General features: G+C 35.2%; 1 protein-coding gene and 1 long non-coding RNA gene across 4 annotated transcripts in view; one reads left to right on the top strand and one right to left on the bottom strand.

Annotated features, from left to right (window-relative positions):
- The window catches only part of LOC129498878 (uncharacterized), a 59,089-nt gene extending 48,373 nt beyond the window's left edge, over positions 1-10,716 (bottom strand). For 2 of the 3 annotated variants that reach the window (XR_008662226.1, XR_008662227.1), the window contains exon 1: positions 205-2,609. This is a non-coding gene — a long non-coding RNA (uncharacterized LOC129498878). Of the gene's footprint in view, positions 1-204; positions 2,610-10,629 lie in introns of those variants that run through there. The other variant, XR_008662225.1, reaches the window with a different exon arrangement.
- BCHE (butyrylcholinesterase) overlaps positions 10,655-16,024 on the top strand; it is a 58,394-nt gene continuing 53,024 nt past the window's right edge. The window contains exon 1 of the mRNA XM_055308456.1: positions 10,655-10,865. Coding sequence (XP_055164431.1) covers positions 10,670-10,865 — 196 coding nt within the window. The 5' untranslated portion in view covers positions 10,655-10,669. The remainder of the gene's footprint in view (positions 10,866-16,024) is intronic.

The following is a 16,024-nucleotide window of genomic DNA, read 5'->3' as shown; positions in this document are numbered from 1 at the left end:
ATACTACCAAACAACCACCGCATTTTTATATGGTATTTACCATGTGCCAAGGACTTTGCAGGGTGCTGAGGATACAAAGATAACATTGTGTCCATTTTATAAACTCAAATGCAAGAAGGTGACTCAAGGAAATTAACTTTAAGAAACTACAGGAAGGTATTTGCTCTAAAAACAGGCCCTCTCTTTTTTTCTCTGACCACTTACCCTGGCCTACTCAGATGTTTTAACTGAAGTCATCAATGAGTACAACGTTTGCTTCGAAAATGAATGTTTGAAGAATGCCAAAGGGAGGAGAAATAAAAATAGACCCAGCTCCATCCTTCGATTTTCACATCCTCGCTCCAAAAGTGATATGTTCTTGTGATATGGCCATCCTTCTTCAAGGTCACGGAGACTGCCCTCCAATGTGCTTGTGTTCCTTCTTGTACTTTGACGTTGCAACTCCTGGAAATCCTCCACTGGCAGGTACTATAACAGAAGCAGGGACATTTCTCACTTTTGTAAGACCAAGTGTGAAAAATGGCCTGGATCATGCCTGGTGCTACAATTTTATTGTGCTTTAGGAAGCAGAGTATGATTAGCAATAGAAATAAAAATATTTTCTGGTTATTTACCTGTATAAGCTATAAAATGAAGCTATGTAACAACATGATAATTTATAACATTCTTTCTTTGCATCACTTCATGTGATTTTTTTCACCCCAGATTGAATAAAATAGTTAAACAGAAGTGTACAGTCTCTGCTGAGGGCTCTTAATGTCTCTTCTAGGCCTAGTGATACAGATGGACATAAATTTATGTCTTTAATAACTACTGCATACAGATAATTTAGATACATATAATCTATTTGTAGAAGAATATTTTGTAAGGTTATAAATAGGTCACCATTTCATATTATGTTTTTTGGGATTTGCAGCACTAACTTATGTTTTATGACATGTTGATTATTTTAAACAGAGCCAGAAATTTCACATCAGACGAATGATTACACAGAAGCGAATTAAAGTGCCATCTGATGGGTTTAGGGGAAAAAAATCAAAGGTAGAACCATTGTTGGAAGACAGCAAATTATCTAAAGCCTCTTCGTGGCCAAAATAAGCTCCCTCATATTTAAGAATATACTCTGAATACATTTCCTGTATATGGTCAAATTATTCTGTGAATGTGATCACCAAAATGAACAGACTGAAAAACAATATTAAGATGCAGACGGTACTAAGACATGGGAAGATTAATTATTGTTTGCTTGAGTATATTTAGTAACTGCAGTAATGGCCCAGCAATCCAGCACTTTGCTAAATGTCAGGCTATTTTGGCAATACATTCGTACTCCAGTTGCACAACAAAGGTAAATCTCAGCAATTTACAGTTCCTGCATTGTGGCTTTCGCCTCTATTTCTCCCTCCTCTCTCCAAAAAATAAGATTTAAATACTGGCACTTGAAAAGTCATCCTGAGATGATAAAAAAAATAAAAATAAAGGTTTTTTTTTTTTCTAAAAAGCAGAAAGAGGAATCTGGACATATTGCAAAAAGGATGAAGGGAAAGAAGACATAGGAGACAGAAGTTGGGAGGAAAAACTGAGGAGAGATTACCCTGGGAATAAAGGAAGATCCTGCCAGGGAAGGTGCCACCAGTTGCTTTCTTCTAACTATTGTCTCAGAGGTCAGTGTACGAAATGTGCTTTTATGATGATCAAAATTATTTTATAAGAAGTTTATTTTTTATTTAAGCATGTTATATGCAAATTAGGGAAATTGTCAAATTATGGAAATGAAGAAAGCAAAAGTTACAATTTCCCACCTCAATTTCCTTTTTTCTAAAGATTTTATTTATTTATTCATGAAAGACACAGAGAAAGAGGCAGAGACAGGCAGAGGGAGAAGCAGGCTCCATGCAGGGAGCCTGATGTGGGACTTGATCCCAGGCCTCCAGGATCACACCCTGGACTGAAGGCGGTGCTAAACCGCTGAGTCACCCAGGTGCCCCAATAAGTGTAACAATTTGACCCTAGAGATTTAAATCTCTATCTTTTCCATCTCAGGTCTCGCTCTGCATATTTTGCAGCCCGTGTCTCTCTACTGCTTACACACACACACACACACACACACACACACATGCACGCACGCACTCACACACACATTTGTTCCAGAATCATTGAAAAACAATGTTAGTTTGTCCTAACAAGCTCAAGGATTTTCGGGAGGGATTTACACCTCACTACAAACATCATCCCTTCCTTAATGTCTTTCTTATGCACACAACTCCCCAGCACTTGTACTTTCTAGGACAGTTCCCCAAATTGCTCCCCTCTTGTTAGCGCTTTCCCTGTATCTACCCTAAAATCTCCTTGCTTCAAACTGCAGCTTTTTTTTCTCTTTTTTTTTTTGCCTTTAACTTATTTTGCCACAAAGTTTATATTATTTTAATAATATCAAATGGGAATCTTTCCCCTTTCCAATATGCTGAACCAGTTAACGCAAGCCAAAATTTCGTTAGATCACCTGAGCATGAGGTCCAGGGCAGAATTTTTTTAACTGTTAATTTGAATTTGACTCTCTCTCTCTCCTCTCTCTCTGATTATATATAAATAATGATTATAGGATTATAGGAATGATAGTTTTGCATTACAGAAAACTTGAAAAGAGAGAGAAGCAAACATTTAGAAGTAAATATTATATATGCTCACTATACAGCAACAACCAGCACATGCTTAGGCTTTGAAATCTTTGTGTGTGTGTGTGCACAAACCACAATAGCATCATATTTTCATAGTGTTCTGCTACTCCATTTTTTTTTAAGATTTTATTTATTTATTCATGAGACACACACACAGAGAGAGGCAGAGACACAGGCAGAGGGAGAAGCAGGCTCCATGCAGGGAGCCCAATGTAAGACTCAATCCCGGGTCTCCAGAATCAGGCCCTGGGCTGAAGGCGGCGCTAAACCGCTGAGCCACCCGAGCTGCCCCGACTCACTTCTTTTAATCAAGAACTTCCACCACAGTTTTCTCATCTAATGTAACACCAGTAATTATTCAGATTTTCAAAACCAACCCTCCAGATATTGTTTCTGATATTCGAACCCATTCCTAGCATGCACCATGCAGTGCATCTGATTAAGTCCGTTAAGTGTTACCCAGTCTTACATAACTCAAGCTTTCTTCACTGTTTTGTTGAAATGACCAGACCTGAATATCCCACTTTTGGGGATTATCTGGTTACTTCATTGTGATATAGTTTATTTTTTCATTTATTTTCTTTATTTCATATAAACTTATATTTCATATAAGCCAAGATATGGCTTATAACTTGATGATAAAACACTCAATTTATTTTTTAGGTAGACTAGATACTGTTCTATGCCTTGTATTCCATTGATCCCACAGTCCATGATGCTAAGTTTGACGCCCCTGGTTAAATCATGAAATTCTGAGTGTAACCCGTGTGGTTTCTCAGGAATATCAAATATCCAGTTCTTCATCAAGCATACACCTAATGATTTTGATATCAATTGTTCATCTGTGCCTGACTCAATATATTCATCAGGGTTTGCCAAACTCTTGTTGTTTCTAGAATATGATTCCTTCTACATTTATTGGTTGTCCTTTTTAAAGTTAGAGTTGTCTCTCAGTAAGAGGGCTGTTTAGCCTGTGTTCTATTTGTCAGACTGCTGATTGAACTCAGTTATATACACAGCCAGAGATCAGGTATATTTCCAAAGATCTTACAGGAGTGTTTAGGGGTAAGTAATGATGAGATTGCAAATAATACTGAAATAATTCAGAAAAAATAATAGGCCCCTATGTGTCTATACATATATATGCATATTATCATATATATGTGTATGTGTGTATATATATATATTATTCATATATGAAGAAAGGGAAAATGATATTCAAAACAGGTCAAAATACTAACATGTGAATCTGGGTAAAGGTATCTAAGAGTTCATTACACAGTTTTGAAACTTTTCCTATATTTGAAAGTAATCTAAAGTTACATTTCAGAAAACTAATAAACTCATGAAAATATACAGTTGTGGGGCACCTGGGTGACTCAGTCAGTTCAGCATCCAACTCTTGATTTCAGCTTAGGTCATGATCTCAGAGTTGCAGAATCGAGCTCAGTGTCAGACTCTATGCTCAACAGGGAGTCTGCTCAAAATTCTCTCTGTCCCTCTCTCTCTGTCCCTCTCTATAGTCTCTCTATCTCAAATCAATCTTTTAAAAAAAGAAAATACACAGTTGATCATAGCAATAAGCAAATGAATTAAACATAGTGTTATTTTATCAAGTGAAAAGGGAAAATGATTTTCTTTTGAGCATTAGAAAAGAAACATTTTCTTAAATTGCAGTGGAAATATAAATTGATATATTTTGTGATATAAATTGGTAATATTTTTGTGGAGGTAAGTGGTCATATATGCCTTAGTCATAAGTCTACATTGCTTTTGTGGTTTATTTTTTTTTAAGATTTTATTTATTTATTCATGAGACACACAGGGAGGGAGAGAGAGAGAGAGAGAGAGAGAGAGAGAGAGAGAGAGAGAGGCAGAGACATAGGCAGAGGGAGAAGCAGGCTCCATGCAGGGAGCCTGATGTGGGACTCAGTCCCGGGACTCTAGGATCATGCCCTGGGCCGAGGCAGGTGCTAAACCGCTGAGCCACTTGGGGATTCCCATCTACATTGCTTTTGAACAATTCTGATTTAAGTAATTATCCTATGAAATATAAGAAATGTATAAAAATAGTTACAATTGTAATGCCCATTTTTATATGACTATTCCCGTGATAAATTTAAAGCAAGCTACCTGTACAACAAAGATGAGTTAATAAAATAATAGTCCACCCAGAGAAATGATTAAAATACAGGCAATAAAATTAAGTTGAAGAGAAATATTTGATAGCATCAGTTACATGAAAGCATACTACAAAATATTATATTTGACATGTTTCCAAATTAGCCTAAATTTAAAGGTATAATTGCATATGAGTAGATAGAAAAAAAAAAAGATAAACCATACATATGATAGAATAACAATTTCCTGAGGAGCCCAGCCCTGGGACTCTGCCTCTTAGAGTGTGGCCTGTGAACTTCCCTAATAAGCCTCATATAGGAGGCTAGTTTATTTAATTATTTTTTAATTATTTATTTAAATTCAACGTAGTTAACATATGGTGTATTATTACTTTCAGGAGTAGAATTTAGTGGTTCATCAGTTATATATAACACCCAGGGCTCATTACATCCCATGTCCTCCTTAAGGCCCATCACCCAGTTACCCCATCCCCCAACCGATCTCCTCCAGCAATCCTCATTTTGTTTCCTAGAGTTCAGCGTCTCTTATGGATAGTAGGAGGCTCGTTTAGAAGATCCCACTGCAGATCTATTCAAGCCAAAGCCCATGATGTGGTCCAGGAATCAGGATTTTGAAAGAGCACTTGGATTGATTCTGTGATATGTTCATGTACAGCTTTTCTGAAAGTAGGACTCTAAGATTAATCAAATGTTTGGCAAGAGTAAATTTAAGCCATATCAATAAATGAAATTATAAACAAAGAAGGGTGCTGCTTCTTTTCGCTCTCTTTTTTGTGTGTCTGTTTGAAACAATGAGTTTCTCTTCCTTTCTTTGCTCAAGCACTGTGTGATTTAGTTTCAGAGTGTATTTCCTTTGATTTCCATGAAAATCAGTTTGGTACCACATATCATCAGAAGCCACGTGTTTTTTCTTGATTTTAATTATCTTCTTGGCGTCTGGTGTTTGAGACTCTAACCAAATTGTTGGTGCCTATAAATTTCTCTTCAGAACTCCTTTATACAAACTACCTGTTTATCCAAATAAATAGCACAGGGCTACTTCAGACTCCTCATCATTCAGTCTTCCTTAACTTCAAAAGATCTTTGTTGCATCTCTAATACCCGCAGGCACTTCCATATAGCTGGCATCACACTTTAATTCTATTGTATTCGGTGCTGGGCCCACTTGAAAATCTGTCCAGAAATCCACTTTTAAACACCTGTCACATCCATGTGTGAATGTACAGTCTCAGCTCCAAGACTTCATCAGATTTATTCTGATTAAGAACATTTCCCCTTTTGGCCAGAAGTATTGGAAACGGTCTATGGAGGGCCTCAGAAGATTGCAAAATAAAAAATCTACTTTGTACTAGTCATATTCAATTATTCCACTTCTGGGAAAATAAATTAAGAAAATAAGCAAAGGGGCAGCCCCGGTGGCGCAGCGGTCTGGCGCCGCCTGCAGCCTGGGGTGTGATCCTGGAGTCCCGGGATCGAGTCCCACGTCGGGCTCCCTGCATGAACCCTGCTTCTCCCTCTGCCTGTGTCTCTGTGTCTCTGCCTCTCTCTCTGTGTCTATGAATAAATAAATAAAATCTTAAAAAAAAAAGAAAATAAGCAAAAGTTACACCTAAATATCCATACACCAAAATGCCAGTTGCAATAGTGTTCATATACAAAAATTAGATAGTATTTTTATTGCCTGTATGATTTTTGGCAAGTTACTTAAACCATTTGTGGTTAAATTTCTTCAACTATAAAATAAGAATAACAATTGTTCTCATTCAAAAGGTGGTTTTGCGTTTTAAATGAGCCAACATATTTAAAGTGCCTGGCACAATGTATGCAAATAGTAGTTATTAGCTAAAATTATCATAAAAATAACAAATGGTGCAATAAATTATGGTATACTCATTGTAATACATCACTCAGTCATTAAATATTTAGTAAAAATTAATATCATGAAATACATTTTAAAACAGGAAACAAAATTATACCTCCTTACTATTACTATACATAACTGTGACTATGTACATATATTTTGCAGAAGGCTAGATGAAATACATCAGATGATCTTTTTCATCTCTGTGATATGTAAAATGTCAATCCAAATATGTCAATCCATATTTTCTTAGGAGGAGGTCTTGTTCTTTTCAAGAAAACCCAAAGGATTAATAAAAGATCAGGGCATCTCGTGACATCAGTATGCCTAAGGAAGACTAATTGTAATATGGGATTAGTATTTCATTCTTTTCAAATCTCCCGGAATGTTGCTGTCTAGAAAACAACCAGCCCAATGGTAACTAAGTCACAATAAAAGCTTAAAAGCAAAAAGCCACTGTGACAGGCTCACTGACAATGAGCATAGACTCCAGACCATAATGAGACCATAATGAGACCATAAGACCATGTCTTGCCTGAGCTCCAGCATACATGGCTGCAAAATCTGAGCAGTGTTAATGCTGTGTCAAGAGTCTTATGGTATTTTAGCAGTGTCGCTTACAAGGAAGGCATCCTTGACAGTTAACAGCATGATCTTAATCATCCAGTGACTAGTAGCAAAAAAACATTTCCCTAACCCTGAAACATGACTCTCGAACAACCTTTGACCTACAAGGTCTGCTGGACATATGTTTTTTTTTTTTTTTTAAAAAATGGTGATGTCACAGGAGCAAAACAGCTGTTATATATCAAGCCACAAAGAAAGAGACCCTCAAAAAAAATGAGAGGAAAGAAATGCACTGACATAATGCATCAGATAATGTAGCATAGCTGAGAAATCAGAGAAAACAAACTAAAGGGGCTGTAGTAGCGAAAGGTGGTCCGCTGAGGCACAAATGCTGAGCTGAGGAAAAACTGTCAGGTGTTGTAGTCAGTTGATACTGCCAGGCAGCCACATCGCGTTTAACACGGTGTTGTGTTTAAAAGAAAAATCTACTTGTCGCAGATTATTTTTACTCTTTAGCTTCTTGTCTACCGATGAAAAGAAAATCTGTGTATATATGTGATGTATTTTACCTGGTGGGGAGTTGATATTAGGAGTATGCAAAATGCTCTGCCAAAATTCACTAACATCAAACACATCCCTTGACAATTGCTGGATTTGAGAATAAGCCACACGAGCACAGAAAACACTGCAGCAGAGCTGTGTTGGAGAGAATTATGACATTTGCATACAAAATCACACTTATTAAACCAATGAACTGTCATCAGAATGACATTTTCTTTCTTTCTTTTTTTTTTTTAAGATTTATTTATTTTAGAAAGAGAGGGAGAGAGAATCTCAAACAGGTTCCACGCCCAGTATGGAAACTGAGGCAGAGCTCCAAGTTCACCACCCTGAGACCACGATGAAAGCCGAAAACTAAGTCAGATGATTAACCAACCCACTGAGCCACTCAGGCACCCCAGAATGACTACGTTTTCAACAGAAATACTATCATTTTATAAAGCATTGCTTAATTGTCACTGTACTTACTACCTTTTAAAAAGCCTTTAGGTGGACCATGTATTTTGTAACTTTTATGTGACTAGATTGTCATCATCTAAACTATATTCTAAATACATTACAAATCATTGTAGTTAGGGGGTTTTTTATCTCCTAAATACCTCCTCAGTAGCAATCTTTGCGGAAAAGATATTTTTTAAGACCCAAGTGGCTATTGATTATCTTGGAAACAACATGAAAAGACATCAGACAAATGTAAGTTAAAATTTTGATTCCAACCACTACTAGTGGTGGAATATATAAGCTTCTTATCTTTATAAGTCTTAGCTTCTTCATCTGAAAAATACTTATCTTTATAAGTCTTAGCTTCTCCATCTGAAAAACATGTTTAGTACTACTTAATTAATGTATTTTTGGAATAAAGTAAAATAATAGACGTATCTGTCAATTATAATGACTGGCACAAGGTAGTATCAATAATAAATGACAGTTCTTATATGTGCCTATTTGAAATTTTAGCACAATATTTTTTTAAACTTTTTTTTAAAACTTTTTATTTATTTATGACAGTCACAGAGAGAGAGAGGCAGAGACACAGGCAGAGGGAGAAGCAGGCTCCATGCACCAGGAGCCCGACGTGGGATTCGATCCCGGGTCTCCAGGATCGCGCCCTGGGCCGAGGCCGACGCTAAACCACTGCGCCACCCAGGGATCCCATTTTAGCACAATATTAAAAACAAAAATGGGTTCACCTGCGATTACATGCCTAATGATTGGTCCATAGTGAACCAAAAAGTGACAGATTTAAAAGTGAAAGCTATCATTTGCAAGAGATAAAGAATGCAATTGCGTTGAGAGATCAAGCATTAAAAGTCTTTTTTTTTTCATTTTCCCAAACATAGATTTCAAAGACCATAAGCCTGAAAGGAATAAATACATCCCTGAGAACTCACACTCTTCCAGCTGACAAGTGTATCTTTTTAAAAGTTTGGTGGAGATCGTTCATTGTACTTTTTTGTCCTGACCAGAAAATTGTGGCTTCTCATCACACTTGACCGCCTGCCTGCGGGGCTCCTGGTAGGAAATCAGCAGTGCTGACCCTCCTAGACCTGGAATGCCCCCGGGGCACCGCGCTTGCCAGGGCCCACGGATCTGAGCCCTGCAGGCAGCCAACCTAACTGAGCAGCGGTCTGCAGGCGTTTACCCAGAGTAGTTACTTTGTTTCCAAGTTTCTCTTTCACACTCCCTTGTAACTACATGAAAGGCACAGATTGAAGGTGCAAAGAATTTCAATACCAAATTTCTTTAGAACTATGCGTTAGGTCTTTAAATCTTAAAATGAGCACATTTGACATTTGCATACAAAATCACACTTATTAAACCAGCGAACTGTCATCAGAATGACATTTTCTTTTTTTTTAAGATTTACTTATTTTAGAAAGAGAGGGGAGAGAGAATTTCAAACAGTTTCTATATATATATATTTCAATATTATATATATTTTTCAAACAAAAAAAATATTTTTCAGTTTCAAATATATATATTTTTTCAATATTATATATATTTTTTCAAACAGTTTCAAATATATATATATTTTTCAATGTTATATATATATTTTTCAAACAGTTTCAAATATATATATATTTTTCAGTGTTATATATATATTTTTCAAACAGTTTCAAATATATAGTTTTTTCAATATTATATATATTTTTCAAACAGTTTCAAATATATAAATATTTTTCAATATTATATATATTTTTCAGTTTCAAATATATATATATTTCAATTTTATATATATTTCTCAAAGTTTCAAATATATATATTTTTCAATATTATATATATATTTTTCAGTTTCAAATATATATATTTCAATATTATATATTTTTTCAAACAGTTTCAAATATATATATTTTTCAATATTATATTATTTTTTCAGTTTCAAATATATATATTTCAATATAATATATATTTTTCAAACAGTTTCAAATATATATATATTTTCAATATTATATATATTTTTCAAAGTTTCAAATATATATATTTTTTCAATATTATATATATATTTTTCAAACAGTTTCAAATATATATATATTTCAATATAATATATATTTTTTCAAACAGTCTCAAATATATATATATTTTCAATATTATATATATTTTTCAAACAGTTTCAAATATATATTTTTTCTTTTTTTTTCTTAAAGGGGGAAAACACCTTAAAAGTTCTGTTAGTATTTAAAAGGGAAAACACATGCATTTCCTATTCATTTTCAGCTGCTGGTAGCTAAAGAGGTTCTGCATCCCCCCCCCCCCCCCCCCCCCCCGCGCCTGCAGCCAGCGCCTGCGCTCCTAAAGGGGGAATCCGGTCACACTTCGGTACCTGAATCCCTATCGCACTGGAACCATCAGCCTCGGAACAGATGTCAGAAAGTAAAGATTGGCTGCTTCCAGAGCAGGGGCGGCTGCCAACTCTCGCGAGCTTTGTCAGGGGGGGTGGATCGCAATGTCAGGGCAGCCCACTTTGCAGGCTGGAGCCGCAGCTGCAAACCGCGTCTCCCGAAGTGTTGCATGCTCGCCGCTCCTTGCAAACCTCAGCGCCGAGGTGCAGCGCGTCAGGTAAGCTGCCGGTGTCCTGGGGCACCTCACGGCGAGGCTCACCCCGCAGGAGGAGCGTCACCCCTGCACTTGTTTGCTGTGCCCCCTGGGTGCTCCGTGGAGCACGGTTATTGCAAGTGGGACAGATGCAGCAAGCGAGCGGACACATGCATCCCATCTGCCCATTATTCAAGGAACCTAAACGGAGTCCGTTTGCCTGCGGAGGAAATAGCGAAATGTATTCAACTTTGTGCAAAGGACCGTAGTAGCACTTGTGGAATCCCTGGGATGTGTGTTCTGAGCGCCCTCCCTGCGCGAGGACGCTTCTGAGCGGTCTTTTACCCTTAAATGCATGATGCAGGGAATCTCTCCTGAAAAGAGTGACAAAAGTGGTCCCTGGCCAGTCTTACTCTATTTTTTTTTTTTTTACCTTTTTTCTTTTTTCTTTTTTTCTTTAAGTGGCATGAAAGAATAGTTCTCTTACTGTCTGGCTTGACACTGTACCTAATCATCATTTTGTCATCTGAAACTTTAACAGTATCATTGGCAAAGAATGAGGTCTAGGTTTCTTATATCTAAAAGAAAATTCTGTTTCCTACTTCGGTTTGCAAACTTTTCTCCCTGTGTCCTGTGTGTCCTTTAAGAAAAAGAAAATTCGCATTTAAAGTGTAGCAATATATTGTGAATTTGCTATTATTTCTGCTATTATAGAAACAACTAGCAAATTTAGATTTTTCTGCTCATCCTGCAGTCTTGTAAATCTGCCTTTGTTTTTAGTGACATCAGTTCTTGTTTAATCAGAGGATTAAGCATTGAATATAAAATGTGTGAATGATTAAATTAAACTGAAATGTGACCGAAATTATTCCATGGTTTAGGATCTCTATTTATAATTTATTTTTTATTTCAAAAGTAGGCCTTCCAAATTTTTATAAATCTATTACACAATAATAAACCCAGCGAGGAGTTACCGTCACTAGTCTGTCTATGCCTTCCATAATAAAAACTATCTAATGCTTATGATAAGCATAATTGTATTTCACTTATGTAAATAGTTACTTATTAGGGGATGAGCATGAGTTTTTGAAGAGTGACTTTAAATGAAAGTCTTTAGAATTCCCTGTGAATTTGAAATAACATCACCTTGGAATGACAAATAAAATTGCTAATTGGATTAGCAAAGCTGTTTCAGTATCCTAGATTTATTTTTATTCTTGTTTATTTTTAATGACCTGCTTCTTTAACCGTAAGAAAATGTCTTGAGATCCACATTTCACTTTATTTTTTTCACTTTTTAAAATATAAACTAATAATGTCTTGGCAAGTCACGTCTTGTTTATAAATTTAGTTTCTGCTTTGAGTCGTTTTTTGATAATAATTAATAATAACATATTTAAATTAATGCTTTCATGCCAAAATCTGCTCATTCTTAGAGACACTGCAGGTTGTTAGAGGATCGTAATTGAATAGGCATCAATCAAACACCAAATTCAACTTTCAAAGACCCAAGATATCTCTCTAATAGTAAATGTTTGAATTACTTCAACGATCTTCTTCCTGATTGAGGGCAGATTTGGATCTTACGCTTCTCATACCTAATATAGTGTCTTATATCTGTACACATTCTCTCAGTGCCTAGGGTACCCGAAGGATCCCTGAAAGACAGTGCTATAGTCTATTTATAAACAGACTTCCTCAGTTCCCCACTTCAGATAGCCTACAACAAAACAAGCTTTTTAGATTTGGTATAAAGGCTTAGTTGTTTTATTTTGACCAAATACATTTATAGGCGCTTGTTCTAGATCATATTATCTAGATGGCTCTTGCCCCACTATTTTAAGAAGACTTATTTTTATATAGAAATGAATCTTATAACTTAAAAAAAAACAGGAAAATTACACTTGGAGAAAACTATTATCAATATTTGCTTGGCCATCTTGTAAGAAGTCCTTGGGTGGCCAATTATTTTGAAAAGGTGGTTGATAATTAGCTATGGCAAATAAGTAGCTCTGTCAATCATTTTATTACATCCATATCTTAGGGCATAACATATATTTCTTAAAATTGATACTACTTTCAAAATTAATTCAAAAATGAAAAGAATAATGTTTTTTTGCATTTTTTTTTAATTTTCAAAGTTACATTGTTAAAAGTTTGGAATATTTTCCAAAAATTGCCAGTTTTTGATATCCTGAAGATTTTGATATCCTGAAGCACTTGACAAACTTGGGATACTGTAGTCTTTATTATCTTCCAGGTTTTTCCCTCTTCCCACTCCCTTCATTCATTTTCTTTTGCAATTCCAAAGGAGGACTCTTGCCTTTCTTTCAAAAACTATGGCAGTAAGTGAATTAAATTCCAATACTCACTGTAGTTGGTATGAAAAATTTCCCCATTCTTTATGATAAATGGATTATATATTCCCGAAGTTTAAATTGTTTATTTAATGTGACATTATTCAACTTGCACCAGAATTTATTGAAGAAAGACAAATGAAGTTTTAGTTAATGTTTTAATTATTGATAAAGATTTGGATATATAGGCTAATTATATTTTCTCAGTCTCCTTTATTCCTCCTTTGATTATTTAATCATGTGATAACATATACTAAAAACATGAAGCAACCTGTTAAAATAGAGAATACTGGATTATGAAGAGGACAAAATAATGCTTATTTAAATAAGGGCTGCAGCTAACTATGAAAATATTAGCCTACACTAACCTAGCAATGTGGACATGCATATTTTCATGTTAAAGTCTAAACTTAATAATATGGTATATAAGCGCTCCAACAGGTAGCATGGTGGTGAGTTGGAATTATATTGCCATTCTTACAGTGAATACATGCTTACAATGATTTTTTTGAATGTTACTAATTACATTATTTGTGAGCTGATGACTCACAGATCATCCTTGAGAAAGCAACATAATTACTTGCCTAAATCATACTATATAACGTTAACATCTTTTCAGCACAAACATAAATAAAAACATACAAGACACAGCTATGTAGATCAAGCTAAGTGACCTGGAATGATACTATAACCTTTTAAGTGTTATAGTAGATATTTTTTTAATATTCAAGGAAAATTATTGCATTTATTAATTACATACAAAACCAGAATGTTTTGGTAGTATATTATACTTGCTGTGCAATATAATTATTAAAGTATACAACAAACATTTGAAAATTATCAGAGACCAAAAATCACATAGCATTAAGTGTTTGGTTTATAAAGGTAAAATAATGTTTATATAAAACCAAGAAAAAAAAAAAAACAGACAATCTTTACACTCAGAAGAACATTGCTTGAGCGGGGCCACAGGGAGGAATGAGTACAACCAGACATGCTGCAATGAATCTGTTGAAATGTAGGTTAGAGTTAACCCGATTTGTATCTTAATTCCTATTTTCTTTGCAAAGCAGGTTTTTAAAAAAGAAAAAAAATCCATTGCTGCACTTTGTTCTCCCTCCATCTATTTAAGAGAAAGGGTTTAGAAATTATCAGAAGGAATTAAAAAAATAAGACTGCGGTTGGTATGCCTCTAAAACTCCTGAACTGTCAGAAATATAAAATTTCAGTAGTAAGTGCTAAGTCTACCAGAAGCTTCACATTATTACTACATTATCACAATGTTATGATATCATATATTATAGTTATCATAATTTATCATAAATATAGCATATCATAATAGTATAGAAATCATAAATATAAGCACAGAAATAGTATTAAAGTATTATATACTTCAATAACATTTTAATGGTCTTTACAGGTTCAGTTGTATCAAAATTGAGAGCATAAAATAATCACTGTTTTTTTAAAAAACTTGTTAGCTTAATAATCATTATAGATAGACATATATGTGTATATATATGCATAAATATATAGACATTGATATAATTAAATCTAGATAAATAGATATATAAACAGAAACAGAGGTAGAGATATCTGTAAGTACACTAACAAAATACTGTACACAGTTGATCAGTTTATCCAGATCTTTTGGGGGCTCAAAACCTACTTGCTGATCACTAGCTATACCATTAGCAGTGGCAAATGAGGTTGATTTAACATGTGAGAATCCTAATCCTGTGACAGTTTTCAGGATAATACTTTATTTTCTCTACCTTCTGAGACAACCTAAATTTAAAAAAAAAAAAAAAAAACACTAATACAAATTCTCAAAGCTCACAGGATTAGCTTCTTAGGCACATAGATTGTATTTACAACTACAGTATGAAAAAATAATACAGAAAAGGTTGTGTACATTTGCGGACCTTTGTTATTATTGCGTGGAGGAGAATCATTGTTTGTATTTGACTGTTTCAATCAGGTTTTATTCCAGTTATATAAAGCTGTTAGTTCTTTAAAAAAATATGGGCATTACATTTCTGTGTCCCTCTGTGTCATGTGAAGTTTCAGAATCTGATTTTTAAGTGTTACTAACTTTAAGGAAACTCGGTGTGCATTATGAATTTTTTAGAAGATGGATTTATTTATTTGACAGAGAGCAAGCACTAGTGCAAGTGGGGACGGGGGCCGATAAGGGAGAGGGAGCGTGGAGCCCCATGCTGCTAGATCACAGGACCCATGAAATCATGGCCTGAGCTGAAACCAAGAGTAGAACCCCACCCCACTGAGCCACCCAGGTGCCCCACATTATGAATTTTTAATAAAACTGATTTCCACCAGCAATCTTTCCATGTCATAAATAAATATTATTTAATAGAATGTCAAAGGGTTATGATTTGGTAGGTCTCAAAGATTCCTTTTTCTTCCTCTACTCTTCCCAGTAGTTCCTTAGCCTTCGTCCTCTTAATCTCACTTATTTTGTCCACTGTCAAAACACAAGTGATCCAAACACGTTGACACATTTAACCTCACCAGTCGCATATACTTTAATCAATTAACAAATAACATTGAGTAATCCCTGAGTGTAAAATTCCTTCAAAGTATCTCCTCTCACACATCATATTATCAGCTGCTGCTTCTCTCCACTGACATTGTAATTCAGGTGGAGAAGGCTTTCTCTGTTACTCACTTTCAAAGAAATTGTCTGGTATATACCCGCAGCCCTCTCTTCCAGTTTTCCCCCATAGTTCTTTAAGGTGGTAGCAGATTTGTGGTAGCAGATATGTTAATTTTCACAGTTTTTAGGAAAAATGACAACTGCTGAAT

Source organism: Nyctereutes procyonoides, unplaced genomic scaffold (genome assembly GCF_905146905.1).
Source record: "Nyctereutes procyonoides isolate TBG_1078 unplaced genomic scaffold, NYPRO_anot_genome, whole genome shotgun sequence".
NCBI lineage: Eukaryota > Metazoa > Chordata > Mammalia > Carnivora > Canidae > Nyctereutes > Nyctereutes procyonoides.
The sequence above is the reverse complement of the archived record's forward strand: the minus strand, read 5'-3'. Positions and strand labels throughout refer to the sequence as shown.